This window comes from Ursus maritimus, unplaced genomic scaffold (genome assembly GCF_017311325.1).
Source record: "Ursus maritimus isolate PB19 unplaced genomic scaffold, ASM1731132v1 scaffold_3, whole genome shotgun sequence".
Taxonomy (NCBI): Eukaryota; Metazoa; Chordata; class Mammalia; order Carnivora; family Ursidae; genus Ursus; species Ursus maritimus.
In genome coordinates this window covers 34,133,485-34,157,525 of record NW_024425563.1, presented here as the reverse complement: position 1 = coordinate 34,157,525, position 24,041 = coordinate 34,133,485, and the positions used below count along the sequence as shown (strand labels likewise).

At 40.8% G+C, this 24,041-nt stretch overlaps 1 protein-coding gene across 1 annotated transcript in view; it reads left to right on the top strand.

Annotated features, from left to right (window-relative positions):
• Positions 1-24,041, top strand: part of MDFIC (MyoD family inhibitor domain containing) — an 85,974-nt gene that overhangs the window by 17,106 nt on the left and 44,827 nt on the right. Inside the window, 1 exon segment of the mRNA XM_040644081.1 lies at positions 1,408-1,530. Within this exon segment, the coding sequence (XP_040500015.1) occupies positions 1,408-1,530 (123 nt within the window).

Here is a 24,041-nt window from a genome sequence, read left to right as displayed (position 1 = left end):
AAATCCTTGACCAAGAAAACTCCATCATCTCCTGTCCCATTTTCCTCGATTATCTGTGCAGAGCTCTAGTTGGAGTCTCCCATCTACCCCCTTTCCCGTCTTGTCGTTCAGTTGATTGAACTCTGATTAAACTGGACTCTTCTAAATCTCTCTTTTAGTTTCTATCACTCTCTTCTCCCTCTTAGGTCCATCCATATTCCAGTGATTCTCAAGGATGTTAAGTGCAATAAAATTACCTAAGTGCCCCACACCCAAATTGAAATAGAGTCTTTGGGAGGGGGACCCAGGAATCTGTTTTTTTTTAAAAAGCCCCCCAAGTGAGTTGAAACGCAGTCAGGATTGAGACACTGCTGTGCACAAATGTATTAATCTTCCTAATGCATGGCTCTGATAAGGCATTTCATAAAGGTTTACTAGCTACTTCGACTTACTTCTCTTGCCTTTAAATTCAGTCCAGATTTCTCACCTTCGCATTCAAATATCCATGCTGTGTCCCTAATAAACCTTTACAGTCTTATCTCCTAATGTCCCCCCTTAAAGTATTTCACACTCCAGAGGGTTGGAACCTTTGCTTGTGGAGTTTGCCCACCCTGTTCTTCTACCAGGCATGGTCTTTCTCCCATCTCTGCTTTTAGAATTCCTACGAATGTTCTTAAAGACCATACAACATGTACCATTTTCCTCTAGGGCTTTTCTTGAGCTCTGAATCGGGATGAGTTTTTTTTTTTTTCTTCCTTTGAACCTCTTCAGTGCTCTGGACCTCTTACAACATGGGTATTACCTTGTGTTACAGTTAGCTCTTTGGGTTATTTTGTTCCTGAGAAGATGTTACTTTTCCTTACTGGCTTTCGCCCTGAGGACCCATAAACCCGTGTATAAATCTCCCATCCTCGACAGCCTCCCTTTCTGGGAATGCATAACAAGTCCTTGCCTCCCCAGGGAGAACTCTGCCCTGGCTTTCTACACCTCCTCACTTCTCAGTTGCTCCTCATTCAACTGCAGTCTGACTTTTAGCCCAACCGTTCGTCGGGATCTCTTCTCCTTTGGTGCTTTCCCTGCCACGCCGCCCCTACATGTATGGGACTCGCTTTCAGCCTGTATGTGACCTTTGCGCATGATCTGTCATGGCAGACCCCTTGGTGTGTGACAATGACTGACTTAGAATAATCTTAACAGGTTATTTTTGCTGTACCCCTGTCTGATTCTTCGATGCTGGTCACATAGTAGGTGCTCAGTAAATCTGTTACTGCTTCAATAATCTATGCAACAGTCAGTAGTGATACTGCCCCCAATTCCTTAAATTATGGCAGACCTGGAAGCATTTGGGGGGGGGGAAACCTTAAAAAGAAAAGAGAGAGAAAAATATGTAACATTTAATAGTAACAATGTGTCTTTTGTTTTTTACAGAAAAATGTGATAAAGAAAATACTGAGAGAAATCTCACTCAACCTACCGAGAGCTGCTTCACACATGGAGACGTGCAGGCCCAGTCCGTTTGGGGAAACTGTTCCGATGATGAGCTCATCCGAAGTAAGTATTTTTAAAGAAAATCCGAGTGATGTGGGTTTGTGGCTATGATAATATGCTCACAGTTAATTGTTCCATAAAATTCTCCCGGAAATCTAGACATCAACAGAGTTTATCTGAAAGTATATTCATGAGTATTTTAAAATGTGGAGCTAAAACTAGAGCTTAAGTAATACCGTCTGTCCATTTTCATCCTTTTTTTAAAAAAGGAAGAATTGACCTGTAAGTTTTGGACTTTATTCTCATAGAGATCTAGTTACACTTAATTCCTTTTTGAGCAGTGATGAAGTAGAAGTCAGACAATTCTGAGTGGACTGTGAAACTAAGAAGACAAAGAGCAGAAGGACAATAAACAGTCCTTTGGGGGTTAATACCATTCTGGTCCCTGTTCCCGAAGCCAAATGATTCCAAACTTGTTTTTTGTTTTTTTGGGGTTTTGTTTTTTGTTGTTTGTTTGTTTGTTTTGTTTTTACAGTTAACATTTTTAGCAGTACTTGGCTTCTTTTTATTCTCTTCCTCTTCCTGAAAGTGCTCTGTAGAATATATACAAAAGCTTTGGTGTATTTTCTTTTGACTGTGGGAGTGCCTGGCAACAGCAGTATCATTGGGGCGCTATTCAGAAAGCCGATTCCGTGTCAGGTTTTCCCGTAGACCTGGAGCTTCCCCTCGGTAGGTTCAGATAACGAATTGTTCTCTCTAGTAAACATGTAAGTATAAAGACTATTGCTGTCCTGTTTAGTGAGGCTCCATCTTAGTTACAGAATTCATACCAGTTAAGGGAAGGATTTAAAATGAACTCTTCTCCCTATTATCTGTACTGGTTAAGTGGGCAGTGATTTAAAAAAAAATACTGTAAATTGCATGAAATAGTTTCTTTGGAGATCATGATGGTTCAGCCTGTACCAAGGGAGGCTGGAGCGCGTGGGAGCCGCTGTCTAGTTCTACTGACACGCGCTGAACAGACGCAGAGACAGCACCCTATGGCCCTCTCTGAGAAGGCCGCTGGGGAAACGGGCCATCGAACGGATATCCAGAAAAGAAAGGCCAAAGACAGCAATGCCATCCCTGGCTGAAACATAGCTGGCAAGACTTTCCAAATATTTGCGGGTGACCTCGGATTCTGGATTCTGATTACAGATTACAGGAACTGTATTTTTGTCTTCTTCCTGGTCACACTTTTCTAGGCAAAGGCGACTTTGTTGGGTCTACAGAAAAATCTTGATATCTGGATTTGCCAAAACGGAACGTTTTATGTCATCTTTAAACTCGACTCAAGTCTGGCTAGCACTTCAAAGTCTGACACTGTGATAGCTTCTGCTGTTCCAACTCCCTGACACTGACCTCCACAAAGCTGTCTGGATTTTCTTCTTTGGCCTACCCCGTAGAATAGGTGGTCATCTCTGCATAATTCACTGTCTGTCTCTCTCAACCCCACGGTTAGGGAGGCGTGTGTTTTCCTCTCAGCATCTAGCACATTTTGGGGGGCCCAGTAAAATCTTTTGTAATAACAATAGGCCCTGGAAAGGAGGCCCTGGCTCAGAGTTGCATGGGGGAAGAGGGGAACATCTGTGGTGAGTCAGGCCCGGGCTGGCTCCCATTCCAGCAGTCCTGTGTGGCTCCCTGAGCATTGTGGAAGAGGCGGACAGCTGGCTCCCATGGAATTGATTTTAGTGTTCCCACTGTAGTGCGAGGTTGGCTGGATGGAGGGATCATCAGAAAAATGAGGCCGGCTGGGGTGTGGGAACATTTTCAAATGCACAGCCCACTCTTTTTTCCAGGCTTCCATGGGACAGCTCAGCTGCATAAGCAAGAAGTGGAGAGTGAGTCTGTTTAATAGGACTTCTCTTTCTCTCTCAATTCTCGAGCGTGGTTAGAAGGCTGGCAGCTAACATCTACGTTGCCCCGGATGCCTGCCGCTTTCTTTGTTGGACATTTAAGGTGTAATTTATAGGGGACTGTTAGCTGTCAGTGTGATGAGGCTGTTTTTTACTTTTCTGAGAATAACTGAGCTCTGGAAAGTCAAGGGAGTGGTTGCTTTGGAAATTGTATTCTAATTAAAGGGTGTATTCTCAGGCCTCATAAATGAGATCCACGCTGAGAATAATTTCCAAATTATTCTGTGAACTTTAACCCTGACCTCAGTGGACCACCCATTGTGGCTCACACTTGGTTCATGCTCCACATAGAAGTTCGAGCTTTGTGAGCCTTCCCTGGTCCTTCTAGAAAACATTGCAGGTGGCAGACCTCAGGTACAGTGCTCTCAGGGCCTGGATTTCAAATTGGTTGCCCTTGAGTTGCTAACTTATTACAGAGAATCCTTTCTGGAAGTTATAAATAAAAGAGAAGAAATCCATATGGAATCAAACATTTCGAATAAATAGGCCACACACAATCTGGTCAGGGAATGTGCATTGTGATTCTCTTTCTTATGAAATTTAAATTAAAAAGACAATTCCAACTACTCAAGTTGGTTAAAAAAAAAAACTAAATCAGTAAAGAATTAAAAACATAATGGAGGTTTTTGAGGAAATTTTATGATTGGGAGGCTTTATTTTTTTCATCTTATGAATTTTCTTTTTACAGTTTAAAAAGGGTTCATATTCTGAGGAAATGTTTTGGTCTAAAATTTCTGGAATGAGGCTTAAATTTTAGAGTTTATGGGAGTATCTTTTTATGGGAACACCAGTGAAGACTTTGGCTTTTCCCCTCATATTAGTGTATATGATTCAGTATATAATTTGGAGCTCTGCCTTGTTTTTATAATCACTATTCCTCTGAATTGGTAAAATAAATGTGGCAGGGAAGTGACACCCTCAATTAATATTAATTTTTCTATTTAACCCATAATATGCATACACTGATAACAGGCAATAGACAACATTTCATGTTTTAATTAGACTAGAAAAGGAACAGAAGTAACATTTTGATCTTAGTCTTTGGGGGGATTTCTAAGGTAGGAAGGAGTGGTGTGTGTGTGTGTGTGTGTGTGTTCTCCTGTGTTTATACTCAGATATGTGTAGTATTTTCCTTTAATTTAGGTCAGATTCTATTCTAATTATTTCCTAGAGAGAGAGAGCTTACATTTTTCTTTGTTCTTCTTTCCAAAGTGCCTCAGGTCTCTATCGCAGATTTTTCTAGGTCTTTCTGAAAATTCTTATTACTTAACTTTATCCTTGGACATTGCTTTTACAGAAACGTCTCCTAATTCTAAATGTCATTACTTAACTCGAGAAATTTTCCTTAGCTCCTCTTCTGAAATAAATTTCCCATTAAATTAAACTATTTTGTTCAGCTAATTCTCTCCTTTGTGATTTTGTAGAATTCCCATGATCTGAAGCAAAGTTAGAATGCTCCACTTAAATGGTAATCGTCATTCTATTTAACCCATTTATTCATTCTGAAGAGTTTTTTGCTCTCATAACAGTAAGCACTTAATTGGTGGTAGAATGCAAGCCTCTTCTCTAATTCACACTTGTCTCCTCTTTATGGAGCTAATGCATCCTGCTGTGTCACTCGTCCTGCTGCCGGATACCTTCCTCTTGGCATCCTTGGAGTTTCCTCTCAACATCGCCAGGCTCGGTTCTGAGGAGCTCTATTCCTTCTCTTCCAAGACTTTGCCAGCTTACCTCTGATCACTCCTTAGTGAATATTTATCATTGAGGGAATGCCTCTTGTATGTCAAGTGCTGAAAAAAGGCAGAGACTCAGGTGTACTGTTTATATACTGAGAACATTTCTGACTTGACGATAAGGAAAGAGCATGAGAGATTTGGATTCAAATTTCTTTAGCAATTCTCTTGTTTGCACATTATAGTTCATATTATCGCTATTATTCTTTTAGAATTCACTTTATATAAAAGAGGACATAAGCCCTTGAAATAAGCACTACCCAGTAAGACCAGGCGGGGGCGAGGGCGGATGTAACTTTTCATGTTATGTTTTCTTAGGTGATCTGGAATTCTGTCTTAACAGCGCATGATCATTCGTTCTGGGATCCGATACTGGGAGTAAGTCTTTGTGACGTCATCTTGCTGAGTATCTTTTCCTCTATTTGTCTCTTGGAAAAATTCTCCCTTTTTAAAAAATACGCTGACCAAATGGTTATGTGGCTGCAGTTGAGATGCTTTGATTATTGCTGTAGAGAAGAATCGTTAACCATCAGTTATTGCAAAATCCAGCTCATGATTTGGTTTCAGGCTGGGTGGACAATCATAAGCTCTTTTTGGTGGTTACCTGTATTTATCTCATTGGTCAATGACCATGATTAGGCTGCGTTCTAGAACGGAACTGGAGTTTACTGACACATTTCTTCTTTAGGGTATACTATTCCAAGCTCATCTGGGTTTGATCAAGATGCTAGGAGAACCATCGCCCATTGGTTTTGCTTTGGGCATCTTAAGCTCAGGGTCCTGGAAGCTGACTGCCAGGTTCGGATTCTGGATACATCATTATTGCTGGTGTTGGGCAAGGTACTTAAACTCTGTGATTAAATTTCTCATTTTTAAAATGGAGGTGCCAATTCTGTGTACCTTATTATGTTATTTTAAGGATTATATGAGAAAATGTATTTTGTATGTTTAATTAGCACAGAGCTATATGTGTAAACATTAAATGACTTTATTGGTTTTCATTATTGTTATCCTTGAGCACAGGCGTCCGTTACAAAGCTTTGTTTTTTGTTTTTGGTGTTGCTTTTTTTTTGATCCATGATTCCAGTGGGTTGGACATGCTGGGTATGTAGACCTTGTCTTCCTGAGATCGTTGATATTTATGTCACAACAGTAGCGAGCACATTGGATGTGACATGGTTTACGCTTGGTAAGTGCATAAGAAGCACATAGAATTGATGAGATTCTTTACCCATCTTGCTTGTATTATTTCAGACTTGAAGGTTCTCTCATGAACATTCTAAATTAATACGTTCTTCCTTTTATTCCTTCTGACTCTCTTCTTACTACTCCCAAGCCATACCTGATTCATTCACGTCAAGTTCCAATATTTATAGATGACTCTAAGAATATTAAAGCAGTCAAGTCATAGGTTTGACTGCTCTTCGCTGGTAAGTTCTTCTGAAGAGTTCTCAGTGAACTATGGCAGTGCTCTGAATAACATTCATTGTGGAGGTGGTAGAAATGGCACTTTATGTAGGACTTTTTTGGTTCCCTATTTCTTATTTTTCTTGCCTAGATAATAAGAAAAGAGTCTGAGACTCCTTGAGTCTCCTTCCTTCCTTCATCCCTCCTTTCTTCTTCCTTTTCCTATCTTTCTGTGCCTTTCTAAATTAATTTTTAAATGTTTTGTGTTTTATAAAGTGCAATGTTTGTCTTTGCTGTGGTTGTTTTTACTATTCCTATGAATATTGTAATGTATTACGTCATCCTTCACCCTTATCCTGTACCGGGACTCGTTTCATTTCCAGCCTATCTCCTGCTGCCCTTTTGTCAAAGATTTTCAGCCTCTTTCTGATATCCTGAAAATATTCTGGTCTTTACTGGGAGAGATGAGATGGTATTGCAATATATGTGGTGGCTGGGGTTCAGTGAGGGAGCCAGGTTTATTCCTTTCCCATTTGGGAGTTTCTTTGAGCCTGAGGGAGGGGCTGAGGCCTGGGAGCTACCTCAGAGATCACCCTTAAAATGCTAACCACTGAAGAGATAACTAACACGTAAAGATCAAGACCATAAATGCTGCGGTCTAGATAATTTTAGTTCTCAAACCTCCCAGCTTCCTGGAGCTGAACACTGTGTGAATTTACACATAAATTATTTTTTGTCGAGTGTGTTATTCATGGATAACTTTCAGGATTAGGAGTCAAAATATAACTTCTAAAGCTGAATAAGAAATCGATTACATTAAGATGGAGTGTTACAGTGTGCTGACCCGGTGTTATGTTGGTGATACAGTGATGAACAGTGCAGAGTTCATAGTCTTGAAATAATGTGTATTGTGAGTGCTGTGATGGGAAAGGGCAGGCTGCTGTATTTTCACATTCGAGAAACACAAAGTCTCACGTTAGGAAGAGGTCAAAGAGGGCTTTCCAGAGGGAGTGATGTCTACGGTAATGCCTAAAGGAGCTAGCCAACTCAGGCAGAGCATGGGAGTGGATGGAGCCATAGTGTTCCAAGCCAAAAGAACAGCATACTTGTAGGTCTAGAGGTGAGAGGTCAGCTTGAGGAGAGTTGCAGAAGTTTTGTGAAAGCTGAGATGTAAAATGTTTGATGAGAGGTAGAGAGAAGTAGAGGCAAAGAAACAGAGGGTTAAGGGAAAATGGAAGGTATTGAAGGGAGTTGTGACTTGAGTAGATTTATATTTTTATTTGTCTGTATTTTAGGATGACTACTGTTGCAGTTGTTGGAATATAAATGAGTGGGAAACCGAAAGTATTAGGAGACCAACTGGGAGACTGTTGTATTAATCCAGCCGAGAAAGATACATCTTGGATGGGGTCATGGCAGGTGGGATCCAGCTTTCTGTGGCGAACAGCCAGTAGGACATATGGGGTAAGAGAAAAGCAGGTGCTGGGAATGAGGCCAGGAGTTTTAGTTTGGACAAATGATAGTTGTTTCGAAAGGACAGCAGGGCAAAGGATTTAAGGACATTGTCCAAAAAGGGTTTGAAATGCTGGGTTGTGGATGTCCACAATGGGTTGAGAAGGAAGTAAAAACAAGTAAGGTCTAACAAATAAGAAAAACAGCCAGAGAGGCTAACAATCCCTAAAGGGTTCTATTCCGGAAGAAACAGAACAGGTATCGATGGAGTAAGTGGAGAGGAGAAGTGGAAAGAGAAGATGAATTATGAAAACGGGAAGTAAGAATTTAAAATTTTTGAAGGTTTGAAACAATCCCTGGTGAGGACGAGGTGCGGTTGCAAGGATGGGCGGCTGAAATGGATTCTCCCAAACCCAGAGTGCTAGATTTGGAAGAAATTTTGGAGGCTTCATAAAGATTGCCCTGTTCAGTAGGTGGGGAAGCAAATCCAGAGGTTTGTTCCAATCAGCATGACCAGGAAGGGGCAAAGCTGGGGCTTATCTGTGTTTGAGTCTCCATCATCTGAATTCCTCATCGAAACGTAATAGTTTAGGAGAAGTCAGCGAGTTGATTATCTCTGGTTCTTTCTTCTTTGCCCAGCTGTTGTGGAGGAATGGAAGAGTAGTTTGGTATTCTCTAAGCTGAGGACTCTGAAATGGATGAAAAATAGTGCACGTTGTTTAGAGCTGCTGGTTTGACTCATTGTAAGATTCAGAAAGGTCTTCTCCATCTAGGCCAGTAACATACAAAATTGGGATTTAAAAAAAAGATATATGTGTAATTGTCTCTTATATAAATGTGTGTATGTATGTCTTCTCCATCTAGGCCATTAACATACAAAATTGGGATTTTAAAAAAAGATATATGTGTAATTGTCTCTTATATAAATGTGTGTTATATATATGATTTGTATCCAATTAAATGTGTGGTTTTTTTTTTCCTTAATAAAAGTTGTCTCTTCACAATAGTTACTTTTAGGGAGCTATGTGAAATTGAGTGGGGACGTGCTGGTAAAGAGGACTTCCACTTAATATTCTGTATACCTTCCTCTGTATCGTTGATTCCCCCCCCCATTGGGGTGAATTATTTTATTATATTGAAAGCAATAGTGTCTTAAAAAGAAAATTCTCCTACATAGCTAACTACTCCAGGGTAAGGGCCCAGCTTCCCAAAGCTACGTTAGAGCCCAGTCACCTGTAGGAAATGCTTCAAGTCACAGATAAGCCAGGGGATTCCGATTCCTTCAGGTTCTGCAGGAGACAGGACCAGCTAAATAAATTGGTGGGTATGGGAATGTGTGGAATATAGCGTAAAATGAGAATTCCGGTCCCCTTATTCAGAAAGTATGAATTTCAAGATGGCAGCAGCAGAGCATTACACATGCTCAGGGTCCTTCTGAGCGTGGGGCTCTGGGCCACGGCACACACAGGTCCCATGGCTATGAAGCTGGGCCTGGCTGGAGGCATTGAGAGAGTGGAGAGTCAGTTCTGGTAAGCAAAAAGGAATACTGTATACCCATTTTAGAATTTGTTTTTTTTTTTCAGTAAGCCTCTAAAATTCTAGAATGAGGAAGTTTTTCTGGGCTGGGCAGATCCTGCCTTTGTCACAAGTATGAGTAGCTTGTACAGGTATGTGGGACCGTTGCTGTGTAGCAGAGTCTTGAAGGCAGTGGTTGCCAGCTTTTATCCAGGCACAGAGGGACTGAGACCTGCTTCCGGCTTTAGCTTTATCTATGGCTCAGTAGAGGATGAGGTATATGAGAATGAGAAGCTCCTTCCAGGAGCTCCATTTCCCCTCCATCTTAGCATAGCTGGGAGCCAGTATGGTGACTTGTCCTGTGTTTCCTTCAGTGAGTATTTCAGGACTCGGTGGTAAATCCGTGCTCCACAGTTTTCCATCGGAAGCTGGATTCTTCCCAAGTCCTTGGGTTCTGCAGTAAGACACCCAGAAGTCAGGGAAATTTCTTTTAAAACCCTCCGATGCTGGTATTAGAGGGTAAAATTGCATTAAGTGAGCTGGAGAAGAGAGTAGGTGGAGAAATTTGTTCTGCATTAGAACATAATCTAATTAAATACATTTTCCATGGTTCTTGAGAATTTGGACTGGGAAATTTAAGAGAAAAAAAAAGGATTCCCACCATCTCAAATTGTCATAAATAATTGATTTATGCCAGTGTGATCTTACAATTTTATTTATTTGTTTTTAGAGAAAGTGAGCACAAGCAGGGGGAGGTGCAGAGGGGGAAGGGGAAGAAGGGGAAAGAATCTCAAGCACTCCGTGCTGAGTGCAGAGCTGACTTGGGGCTTGATCTCATGACCCTGGGGTCATGACCTGAGCCGAAACCAAGAGTCGGAGGATTAACTGAGCCACCCAGGTGCCCCCATACCGGTGTGATCTGGTAAGACCATATGTGTCATTTTGGATGTTGCCCATCATTCCTTGTCTTAGTGGTAAAGATACTACCATATCATCAGCATAGAGGCCCATCTTTGCAGGGTATCTTCTCCATGTTGGTTCAGCATTGCAAGGTGCTGTCATCATCACAAAGGTGAGTGAAATGTAGGCAGCAGCGGTGAGAACAACACATCCAAAGAAGGGTGTGATCGTGTGCAGTTAGCATTTTCTTGCTCGTCCTCGTGTTAGGTTCTTCTTACTGCACTTCTCCCGTATCCAGTAAATTTTTTAAAGAGATTTATTTGAGAGGGAGAGAGAGACAGAGACAGAGGGAGCACGCAAGCAGGGGGAGAGGGAGAGGGGGAGAGAAAATCTCAAGCAGACTCCCGGCAGAGCACGGAGCCCTACGGGAAGGTGGTGGTGGGATCCTGACCTGAACCAAAATCGAGAGTCGTCCACTCAAACCACTAAGCCACCCAGGCGCCCCTCCAGTAAATTTTTAAAAGGCTTGTCAGATAGTTCTGGATATGAATATTTACTACTGGGAATGTAAAATTAAACTCCTGCTCTTACATATTTAGGTTTTCAGTATTTTTCATTTTAGCCAATTTCAGGTGGTTGATTTTTTTTTTTTTTTAAAGATTTTATTTATTTATTCGACAGGACAGAGACAGCCAGCGAGAGAGGGAACACAAGCAGGGGGAGTGGGAGAGGAAGAAGCAGGCTCCCAGCGGAGGAGCCTGATGTGGGGCTCGATCCCATAACGCCGGGATCACGCCCTGAGCCAAAGGCAGACGCTTAACCGCTGTGCCACCCAGGCGCCCCTCAGGTGGTTGATTTTTGGTCTGGCTTCATTGTTGAAAGAAACAGAGGAAATGCCCTTCAGTATTTTCCAGGTAGATATATAGAATTTGCCTCGTTAATTCCTTAAAGATCAGACCCCAGTGAAATATGTGTGTATAATATTTAGAACACATTTTATTTATTTATTTATTTTTTAAAGATTTTATTTATTTATTCGACAGAGATAGAGACAGCCAGCGAGAGAGGGAACACAAGCAGGGGGAGTGGGAGAGGAAGAAGCAGGCTCATAGCGGAAGAGCCTGATGTGGGGCTCGAGCCCGGATCGCCGGGATCACGCCCTGAGCCAAAGGCAGACGCTTAACCGCTGTGCCACCCAGGCGCCCCTAGAACACATTTTAAATATGTATCAGAAGATCTTTTTTTTATAGAAGATTGAAAAATACTGACTTTTGCTATAAAGTTCAAATTTGTTTGGACTGATTCACATCAGGGTAAAAAAATTTCAGTTTATGTAAACATTAAATTTGAGCCTCACTGCCTCTCCGATGCCTGGAAGGTTGGTGTGAAGGGGTGTTGGTGGTCGCGGGCACTCAGAGTCAAATCGCGGAGTCTTCAGGGAGCCCTCGAGTGGGGTGGGGTTGAGTGTGATGGTGCTGTGGCTGCCCACGCACCCTGCGCCCCCTCCCAGCATGACCTCACCTTCCAGCACGACCTCTTCGATCCCTAAGTGGTGTCTGGTTTGTCCTCTAAGTCAAGGCTTCTTTTAATTTCCATGAACTATAGAGCTGCTTTTAATTTCTTTGAAATCACACTGATGCTTGACTTTTTTTAACTCAAAGGACTTTGTATCTGTTTCACTGGAGCCACCTTACAAACATAGACATACCTTGGACTTGTCACTGCCAAGGTCTCTTTTCTGAGATCTTGAAATCAGAAATTCACTTTCTCATTTCTGCCCGTTCTTCACGTTAGTTACGCCTAACCTGTGAACGATGTTCTTTCCCCCCATAGAATCTCATCTCCTTGACTTCATGTGCCTTTTTTTTTTCATGGCCTGCTGACACCTGCAGATGATCTTTCATTATCTCCCTCAGTTCTGTGACCTTGTGTACTATTTGCCATGATAATAAGGTAGCAGACAACATGGTCAGTCTTCTTCGTTCAGATTCCAGGGGCTGGGGAATCCTAGATAAAAGAGGTCATATGCAGTACGATTAGCGTTAGTGTGAATACAGGTTCTCTGAGCTCAGTTGACACCTCTCTGCTCCTCAGCTGTACTTTAATTTCTAGTTGATTTTCACTTGTGGTCCAAATTTGCCTTTTAATTGTGTGACACTATCTTCTGAAGACTCAGCTTATATCCTAACGCAGCTCTCTATCACGGAGGCATTTTAGGTGATATTTTAACACAAACCTGGTGTTCAAACCCAGTGCGGGTCTACCCGGCTGATACTTACTCCACCTTGATATATGTCGTAAGGGATAAATGCAACTAAAATGACCTCAATACTAATAGGTCAGTTCGCCCAGTGGCCTCCTCTCAGTCCTCTTTCTTTCTGTAGTGTTTGACAGGACAGGTTCCCTGCTGGAAATTCCTCCCTCTGTCTCTGGAGCTATACTGGCTTCCTTTCGTCCTCCAGATGCCCTGAGTTCCTGTCTGTCTCTGAGCTTCTGCACTCTGGGTTGTCATGTTTCCCCCTCCCCCCCACCTCCCTGTGCTCCAGACTTAAGTGTCACTTTGAAGAGAGGCTTTTCTGTTTCTTCCCTGTTTCTGCAAGCACCCTTTCCTTTCGGTTGTTGTCACAATTTGTAACTTGTTTCTGCTAGGACATGTCTATGATCTGCTGGCTTTAGGTCACACCCCCAGCAATTAGCACCAATGTAGGACCACGGTGGACTTTTCCAAAGCTATTTTGGATGACTATGGGAATAAAAGAAATTCGGCTTTTTCCCCCACGACTTCCTTTCACGTAGTTTTGCTGTAGCCAAAATAGATTCCGTGTTCTTCGCTTTACGTGTCCAGTCGTTTCCTTCTCCTAGGCTTCACTCATGTTGCCTGTCTCCCCACATCTCCAGCTGTACGAGCGAGGCCTGCTGTGATCTCTCCCTTGTCTGGACTTGCAGAGTGGCTTTGTCTTCATCTCTCCTAAAGGACTTGTTAATTTTGAAATTGTCCTGCCGCGTGGATGGCGCTCTTCCTGTCACTGAACTGAAGGCTGCTTAAAGGCTCATTCAGCTTCGGAGCCCTCCCAGCGTATAGCCCGGGGCCATGCACAGAGTTTGTTCCCAATACTGTCCTGTGAATTGTTGAATAAATGAAAATCTGTACCTTTTGACTACATTTAGCTTCTCTGTAGGAGACTGACAGCTTTGAATTGGTTAAGCTGTAGTAATTTGTCTTAAAATGTGGATTGACTATCTTTGCCTCTCTTAAGGAGCTAATTTTCTCAGTCTACAGTTCATGCATATCAAAGGATGCTTTTTATTAGTAATATTAACAATGTTATTACTTAGAGCTTTTTACAGTTAATGAAATTTTTCATATTGATGATCTCACTTGGCCTATCAGCAACTTTATCAGGCAGGTGGAATAAGTATTATTGTCTCTAGAGGAGACTGGGCTCAGAAAAGTCAAGCAGTGTACCCAGGGCCACACAGCTCCTCCGTGATTTCCAGCCTTGCTTCTCAGACGGGGAATGGAAGAGTCGGGAAAGGGTTGGGACTTTGTGGTGGTCACGGTCCCCTAGAGATTACATTCAAGTCACAGGGGAGGTGATAGTTTTCCCAGATTATAAATTCCAAGCTGAAAATTCTAATCCATTTCCCCAGTTGGAAATTATTGCCAATCTGTCACTATTAATGATGTGACCGTATCCTGCCTTTGTGTTGGATCATAAAAAAGTTAGGAAAATTTTAATGTACTATATTCCTTTGGAATTTTATCTTTGTTCTGATAAATTCAAGACAGTTCCTGGGCTTACTGTATACTTGGCATCATAGAAAAAAGGCTTCTTTAGTTTTGAGAACTATTTCCTCATTGCCTCCATGAGAACTTACTTGTTCTCATTCCAAGAGATAGAGAATCTTGATATCTGCCATTCCTCTTTGCGGTGTGAAGATATTTATTTTCCTTCTGCGCCAAGAAGAAATCAGAATAAGCGAAGCTGACGCTACAGGGGCAGGAATATGATGCCATAGTCATGTCCCTTTGTTCAAAGCAATGGTTCTCAGCTCTGCATTAGCTCAGAAACATGCTGATGCCCAGGCCCCACTCCACACAAAGAACCTAGAATCAGATGTGAGTAGGGCCTGGACAACCTTAATTTCTGAGAGCTTCGCAATTAATTTTGAGGTACGACTCAGACTTAGAACTGATGAGATATTCAATTGAATATATTGCCGTAGAGCAAAAAGATCTTATAAAGTAAATTGCACAGTTTTTTATTTGATTATTTAAAGACTTTTTTTTTTTTTTTTTTTTTTTTTGAAAGTGGTTTCTTACAGTTGTGATTGATGATTGATGACCGTAGGGACTGATAGCCATGGCTGCCTGTTTGGGAGAACCCAGGTACTGGCCTCTTGTTTTAGCCCTTAGTCCTTTTGGGAAGGACTTTTGTTTTCTGGAGAGATGTTTACATTGTTCAGAAAGTGTTTTGTGCATTTAGTTTCACTGTGCAGCACTTTAAGTTTTATGATATTGGAAAAGAACTATTACAGTTTGCACCCGTGGCCTCATGAAGTGGCACGATGGGGTTGGATAGCGCATTGAAAGGGCTTTAAGATCGAAAACTTGACGTCACCGGAAGGGATTATTTTGATTATCTTTGGAATCTTGATGTATTAACCCAAGATCAGGGTTTCTGTTATGTAAGAGTCGGATTTCTTAAGGTTGAAAACCCTTTTGCCTGTTTTTCTGAGGAATTACAAATGCCTGCTTTCATCTTCTCTTGACACTCCGTCCCGGATGGGAATAAGCTATCTCTTTCAGTTAAAAATCTCGGCAATAAGCAGGCTTCCAATCAAGTGTTTGTGGATATAGTGGAAAGAATATCTCCTGAACTATTACAGCTAGAGTTTGTTCTCGGAGTAAAGCAAAGTCCCTTATAATAGAGATACAGTTTACCTAAGAGTCATATTAATAAGTAAAAAAAAGATCAGCTTTTTGAATAATATATGAATTCATATGATATCAGTGGTATCTGGGCATTTGGGACAATACATAATTAGTTTCAGTTCCTTTAGAGAGGGAGATGTGGATGTTAAATTGCTGATGAAGCACATACTTTGGAGAACAGTGCATTTCAAAACTTTGTGCAATATCAGCTATTTCTTTCAATGGTATGGAAATATAGCATAAGACGGAGAAGATTTATTAGGGGCAGTTTTACACCATTCTTAATGTATAAAAGTTCATGGTTTGCTCATTTGGAACTAGTTACTTAAAGAAGAATAATAGCAAATATTTATAGGCCTGCTGGGAACACATTAGTCCCGTGCAACTTCAGGAACCATTGTTTGTCGCCTGTAAACCAGTCATAATCATTTGCTTATATAAAAATAATCAGTATCACAATATTTCAGCATTTAAAAGAGCTTGGTCATTTCGTTATTAACAGTTACCCTTTTACAAAACTTGGAACCATGGACCTACCCCCAGAGAATTCAGTGCTCACAGAGTAAGAAGACTTGGAATTGTGGAATAAATACATTCTGAGGCAAGAGGGGAGGGAGAGAGTTTGGAATAAATTGATTTCTGTTTAGTAAAAGTGAAGAAACTGACTCAATGGAAGGAGCTGTTTTGCTACAAGGAAAAAATATTCCAAACAAAACTGTTCCTGGGCAGTCCTATCTCCTCGTTCTCACCTTGAGGGAGTTCCTTCAAAGGTTTCAGTTTTACCGTGGAAACTAAGTAAAGAGGCTCCAGCACACACGGTGTACATCGTATAAGGCCCTCCGCAGGCACGGTTTACCGTCTGCTCCTGAGTGTTTGAGACACACAAACAGAATACTGTATCTTTTGCACAACTCTTTGACGTTTGTGCTCCGATTTCGGTCCAGTTATTGTCATTATCTTAAATATGTTCAAAAGTTTTCTTCCTGAGAAATGGGGCCCATTACTTAGCCAAGGATTCATCCCCTTGCTCATCACCTTTCTCAGGTTTGCTTCTTCTGATAAACATCACGTTCGTGAGCAATTCCTTGTCTCCATGAAGCCTAAAGAAAATGAGGGGTTTGTTAGAACACTCACTGGGGAGAAGTCTTTAATTTAGTTTGTTTTTCTGATGACATCTGCAGTGTTAAAGTAAAAATATTTAAATGGAACAGTTCACCGAGTACATACTTTATGTGCAAAAAGCACAAATGTGTGGGAGTGTTACTCATTTTCTGCATTTAATTTTTTCTTTTTCTTTTCTTTTCTTTCTTTCTTTTTTTTTTTTTTTTTTACCAAAAACAAACAAACAAAAGCCCAACCACTACTTCTTGGACTGAAAAAAGCCAAAATGGGATAACTAAGCTCCCAGAGTCAGAATGTACAGCTCTGGCAGCCCGAGTAGGTACGATTATAGCTTGGTCAGTAATAATGACAGATTTTAGTGTCCATTTTCGTGTACGAAACACTAAATTACAATGAATTGAAAAGTTGGCTGGTTTATAGTCCTAGAATAGCATTTCTGGAAGGTAAGGATGACGTTAAATCATTTTGGGATGGTTTCAGTCGTTTTCTCTTTTAATTGCAGGTACAGTGCTATTTTCACTTCTTCGCATGTTAATACAAATGGCAAAATATTTGTGGATGGTCTATTTGGGAGAGAGACTCATTATCATATCTATCTTCAACTTTAACAGAGCCCTATGTTTTTGTTTTATTATTTGTTTTCGGCACACAATATTAGAACTCAGCCTCTTGGAAAATGTCATAAAGAAGTTTCATTATTCAGATAACTTAATTTTTTTTATGAGTCTGTATGCAGGCTGCTACAGCTAGAGTCGCCAGTCGGGCCTGACGCAATCCACTCAGCCTGCCTTGCAAACTCGGTGCTGGAATCTCTCATGCTGTTAATGATTATGTATGAAGACTTGGGAAGAACTGGAGGTGTCACTGACGACAGATACAAACATAGCATGGTGCTTGTTTTCAGGTCGGGGAAGGGACACATGTGGCAAGCCAATTAGATTGACTTCCATATTCCAAATAGACAACATATTTGGAGCAAAAGTGAAATTGAAATAATGGCCCAAAGCTTGAGTTGTCAGCTAGCTCTGTGTTTGACAGGAGGGAGGTTCCTGGTCAGATGTTGTAAAGGGGCCAGCGGGCAACACCGGTGCTTAGAGAGAGACCATGTGTAGGTAGAGAAAGTAAGATGTGGAGTCCTAGGACTCGGATTCGAATCCTGCCTAAAACTCATTAGCTTTGCGGCATTGGGCCAAGTCACTTCACGTTCTGCATCTTCAGAATATGGATGGAGGGGAGGTATTGCCTCCCTCACAACCTCATGAGGTTAGTGAGGAGGCAACCATGAAAACTTGTGTTAATTCTTTGTTAACTCTTAAGTTTCTGCATGGAATTCGTTATACATTATGATAAAAACAACTAGTACCTGAGTTAGAGGAAGAAGTGCTGGACCATTTTCAGTTACGCTTTGGAAAGAACAGAGCCTCTTCCCTAACCCACTTTTGGGCAGATGCAGATAAGCAAAGAACCAGGAAAGTGGAGTGTGAGTCTCTGGATTCTGTCCTTGGTTACCCAGGAGTGAGCAGGAGAGAGTCAAGTGCACACAGCTTGGCCTCTTCGTATGATCCTAAAAAAAATACAACCTAAAACACATTGTCAGAGCCACCTGCAAAAGTCTAAGGACATGAGCCACTGCACCAAAGACACCCCTCTTTATTTTAAAATGCATTTTCAGTTTTAAGTGTAATGAAATACCTCAGTCAAAAGATTATTTTTTTTTTTAGGAAAAGGATACTGTTTTGCCCTTGACTCCTCGTAATATCCCACACTGTAGTAGTGTTTTCAGGAGAAAACGATGCTTCTACCCAAGTTCACTGTCAGTAGCAATTCACTGGTTTATGGGCTTATGTGCTTAATAAATAGAATTCTGATTTTTCTTAGCATTAAATTAGCTCCTTTAAAATTTTTCCTGATATTTTTTTTTTCTGATAGTTTTTAAAAATCATGTTTGGTTCAACATGGCAGATTGAACATGGATATTCCATTCTCTTTGGAATTCCCACTGAAATGATGGTAAATTAATGATAATTTTACACAGACATAAATTTAAGGAAAGCAAGAACAGACAAGGAAATGACAGAGATAGAGATGTTAAACATTTTCTGAAAGAAAGTAGATGGAGAAGTAAGAAGCGGGTTCATAGCACTGACTAGCCAAAACCTGGGGGTCAGCATGACGCTATAGGGCACTACCCCCAAAAGGTTCAAGTTCGGGAGGCACAAAGGCTCTTGGAATCTGGGATGAAATTGGGAACGCAGGACTTAGACCATCCAGTCTCTTCCGCCCCTTGAGTGTGAGTAACCTTATTATTCCCACTCTGACCTTCACGAGACACAGGAGAGCGATGCTCTGGAGGACTTAGACCAGGGCGGCTCCAGACCCGGAGGGCCTGGCACAGGAGCGCGGGAGTGAGGGGCCTACTGACCGCGGGGTGCTCGGTGCACATCCGCTGCCTGAATGACGAGTCGCAGATACCCTCTCAGCCTCCTTTCGCCTGAAGACTGGTGGTCATGAGCCAGATATCACACACCATGTGGAGAAAATACTGATTTTCATACTCTCTTTTGGTCACTGGTTTTCCAAATCGGACCAAAAAAATGGAAGAGATTTAATTTTACCCCCTCGCTGGTTACCACTGTCACTAGTAGCAGCCCAGAGCTCCTGACATCTGGCTAAGTGAACCTGGTTAAATTAGTCATTGTTGGCTGAAGGGGAGCAGCAAAGTACCCAGTCACAGCTGTCACTCCCTCCGGTTAACCTCGCTCCCATTGCATGGCTCTATTTATGTGTCATATCTTCCACTCTCTCATACTTCTTTCTCTAAAAAAAAAAAAAAAAAAAAAAAAAAAAAATTGGGCATTTGAATAATTATATTAGTAGATATTATCTAGATGAGTTAGATTCTGAATTTTAAGTTCCTAACAATGTGGGTGCTTACATTCATATTTTCCAGTTTGTTTTCTATATATCGTATACCGTATGTATGTGGTTTTTCTACGTGTTAAAAATGAATCACGGGCCTATATATTCTCATAATATTAAAGTTAGGGAACATCCCTTAGAGATCCGTGTGTTCAACCTCTGTGGGTCTTTTGTTTTATTTCAGCTGGCAGATTGAAGCATGAAGAGGTCAGCAATTCATCCAAAGTGACCCAAGTAGTTTGTGGTAGAAGCAGGACTCAAATTGTTGAAAATGGTCTTTGATTATCAACGAGAATATACAGTTACCACTAGTAATGTGTAAACTACAACGTGGGATTTGAAAGGCTATATATTTTTTCTTTTTAAAAAAGTTTTTATTTAGGGGCGCCTGGGTGGCACAGCGGTTAAGCGTCTGCCTTCGGCTCAGGGCGTGATCCCGGCGTTATGGGATCGAGCCCCACATCAGGCTCCTCCACTATGAGCCTGCTTCTTCCTCTCCTACTCCCCCTGCTGTGTTCCCTCTCTCGCTGGCTGTCTCTATCTCTGTCAAATAAATAAATAAAATCTTTAAAAAAAAAAAAAAAAAAAGTTTTTATTTAAATTCCAGATAATTAGCATACAGTGTAATAATGGTTTCAGGTGTACAGTATAGTGACTCAACACTTCCACACATCACCCAGCGCTCATTACAAGTGCCCTCCTTCATCCCCGTCACCTATTCCCCCCATCCCCCCACTCTCCTGCCCTCTGGTAACCATCAGTTTGTTCTCTGTAGTTAAGAGTCTATTTCTTGGTTTGCCTTTTGCTCTCTTTTTTTTTTTTCTCTTTGCTCATTTGTTTTGTTTCTTAAACTCCACGTATGAGTGAAATTATATGGCATTTGTCTTTGAAAGGCTATATTAATAGAAAATAATTGCTAGAAATTAATAGGAATTCTTAAGACCCTAGGTAGATAAACTTATTCCACTGACTGTCCAGTTGCCCATTTTGTTCTCCCCTAAGAGTTTGCCTTCATGATAAAAATTTGCTCTTGGTCGGCATGCTACCATCTGGGGCTCCTGCAGTAGAATTAGGATTCTCCAGTGCTGCACACAGGCCAGGAGGTGGGAGAATCACTGGAGGAGTTTGTTATTTGAACCCACACAAGATATTACTAAAGGATGTGTGTTGCTCTGATAAGCCCTGTGGAGTTGGAAAAAGGTTGAGAGCTACTGCTAGAGAACTATATTTTGGGTAAAGGAATCGGATTTGGGGAATTGGAATGATATAGGAAGATAAGTACAAATCAGTGATGGTCTTGTTTCTAAAATCTGAGCAGATTCCTAAGAACAGTAGCAAGAGTCTCTCACAACAATTCATTTTACTATTAAAGAACATCAAGTAATTCCTGCTAGTCTCTCTAGCCCCAGAACAATTTCAATATAAATAGATTTGTACATTTCAGAGAAATGGATGTATGTGTTTCTTTCTTGGAAAGTAATTAAAGGATAAGATTTCTATGAATGTTGCCTAATATTCCAAATTGTGGTTGTATTTTACATTTATATACAGTTGATGGCCCCTTTTTGTAACTTCCTAAGAAGTCTTTTATTGGGAGGATCTTGATTCACAGTAAAATACATAAGTCAACTTCTGGTCAGTTTCGCTGAGAGTGGTCTTATAAGTGAATAATTTATTATAGTAATGGCTTATAGGGTAAAGAAGCACAATATCTGGAAGAATATTGCCAGGAATTGTTGACGGAAGCACATTCTATGATTTTTCTAATGTATTTGTTAATGTTTATCATTTGAAGTAGGTAATAAATGTATGGTCCGAAGGACTGTGGGAGTATTATCTAGCCACACGGGCTTAACATTGGGTCAGCAAATTCTCCGAGCCTGTTCTGCCTCCGAACTTTGCCCGTGTTGTCAGACGGGCCTGGAACCCTATTACTCCTCTCAGTGAGGCGTCTTTCCCTTCAGGTCTTTGTTGAAATGCCATTTAAGCATTTGGTAAAAGAAAGCATAACAGATAAAGAAAACATAATTTTATATATAATGGGCACTTCCACCCACTCTTTGTCTTCAAGTGCTGAGATCTGTTGTTGGTTTTTACCAGCTCTGGTTATTATTTATGGGTTTGTACCTACTGTTGGAAGACAGAGCAACGTTCTCCTAAATGCTAATGAAATTAATATGAGGTCTATGGTGAAGAGTAAATTAGACAGTCTAATTTTTCCCATTTCATCTGAATTACAACTAAAATAAGTGGCATTATAGATAACACAGCGTGTGGGGGCTAGTTGTTACAGGGCTGTAGGGTTGGCGTCTGGGTGAGTAGAAGTCAAAGTACATCAGGGAGGTATGGGAAAAGGCAGTTCTTATGCTTCTGATTTCCTTGTTTACTTTTCTAGGTAAGAAATATGTACTTATTAAATATGAACATTATTGTTTCTGTCATTGCTTCATTCGTTTTTCTAAGTGACCACTGTTCCAGGTGCTGGAGCAGGTTGTCAGAAGTGCTTGGCCCTTGAATGCAGCACTTAGTAAATGCTCAGTAAGTGACTCTATGAACCAATGAATGAATGCGTACATCCAGTTTGGTAGAGAGGGCAGTCCTTTAAACAAGCGTTGATCTGTGGGGAGAGAAGGGGGCTTCAGTTTTAGCAGGTGACCCAGTGTCCACCAATGAAACCTGAGGGACATCTCCTGGACAAAAGGACTTTTTTTTAATGTATTCTTAAAGAGACAATAAGAGCGAGCGTGTCTTTTTTCAAGGGCTGTCATCATGTCTGGATGTGCTGTCTGGAGGTGATTCAGAGACTCTTGTGACTATGAGGAGAACAGTGAGATGGGAAAGTTGACAGGCCGAGGATGGCAGTGAAAATATAGAACCTGGAAATTAATATTAGTAGAGCTAACCTATCTTTGGATTTCTTGTTATGCAAGATAATAAATATCTTGTAAGCTTCGTGAGGGCAAGGTGTTTGTAAATTTTGTCATCTCTCTTCTACCTGGAACAATGCCTGGCACTGTAGTATATATACTTAACAAATATTTTATAATATATTGAAGTGAGTTTGTCACCAAAGGTACCTTGATGGATTTACTGGGTTTTAATGGCAAAATCAGAGAAAGGAATTTTTTTATAAATGGTCTCAATCCTGTTAATCTTTAAATGTGGTTAATGAATTTGTTCTTCTGTATGCAAGCCATTTCTCAGGGCTTATGTTTGAGTAACATTTTATTCCCATAGAAGTTAAAATTGTCTTGATACATTGATGGAGACAAGAATCTAAAATTCACATTCTCCAAATCAGTCTCCAAAAATCTGAAGTAGCCCTGTAAAGGGGGGGAGCGGGGGTGAGATTTCATCTTCGGAGAAGACAAGATGAGAATGAGAAAATCATGTTATTGTTACCTATTCGTTCACATATTGAAACCTTTCCATTACGTTTAAGCTGTGATCTTTTGTTCACATGTAAGAAAGAATTTAAAATTCATATATACTTTATTGCCCCCCCCTTTTTTATGAAGGTTGTTTTCAGTTATGTGGGATGAGCAGCTCGTTCACTACTTCCTGGGGGAGGAAGCGCTCCAGGATCTCCTATAGGGGTTGGACATGATCATTGGGACCATCCCAGCCTTAGAGTCAATTCTGAGAGCTTTGCTTGGAGTCCTAAATCTTTAAATTATGTCAGAGAGAGCATCCTCTGTAATGAGAACTATTCTTAGAACTAAAACACAAAGGTTTCCTCGTCTCGGACCGTATCTTAAAGGAATTTATTGAAGAGTGAAAAGCTATCCCAATAACAAATACCCACCAGTGAACTTTGAGGGTTATGACCTATATTAAAGCTCAGGGGAATAACAGTGGAATTTACTTTTTTTCTGATTTACCTGGTATAAGCTACCAGAAATAAATTTCTTCTTAAACGTTCAGTTAGCAGTGCATCGTTTCCTCTGCCTGATTCCCTATCTTCAAACTGGAACTTCATTTGCATTTCCACTGCTCTAACCTCAGAGATACCAGTTTTACTTATACATTAGGCTGGATTTACTTTTATTAAAGGGAGGGGGGAAAAACTTTCAGATACATAATTTGGTACTGACTTTTTAATGCTGTTTTCAAGAAGGTCACTTAACTAGTATTTTTGATGCATTTCCCTACACATCGTATGATATCTGTAACTGAATCTTTAATTCCCTTGTTATAGCAGAGAGAATTTCTCGAATCCTTGCTGAAGCTCCACCATCCTCATATTATGCTTTTACAGCAATTCCCTAGACTCATGAAGGTGAAGGATGAAGTTTATAATGGTATTGAATACCAAACTGTTGCTTGATTTATTCAGGAAGGTTGTTATATACTGGGATCAAGTGACAGCTTAAAAGCCAGTATAATTCATCATCATCAGTTAATTTTCACTGGGTGTCCACTGGGTGCTGAACATTGTACAAGGTTCTTTGTCAGCAGGTGTGTGCCTGATAAGGTTGATGGAACTCTAAGATGACGGAATCTTGTCTTTAAGGCACTCGCTATATAATCAAAGGCAAGTCAGTAAATGCCCGGTGTTAAGCTCTGTGTACGAAAAGTATGTAGCTAAAAGTACTTTATTTTTTGAAGGGTTCTTGTTAGTAAATTGAGGTCCTG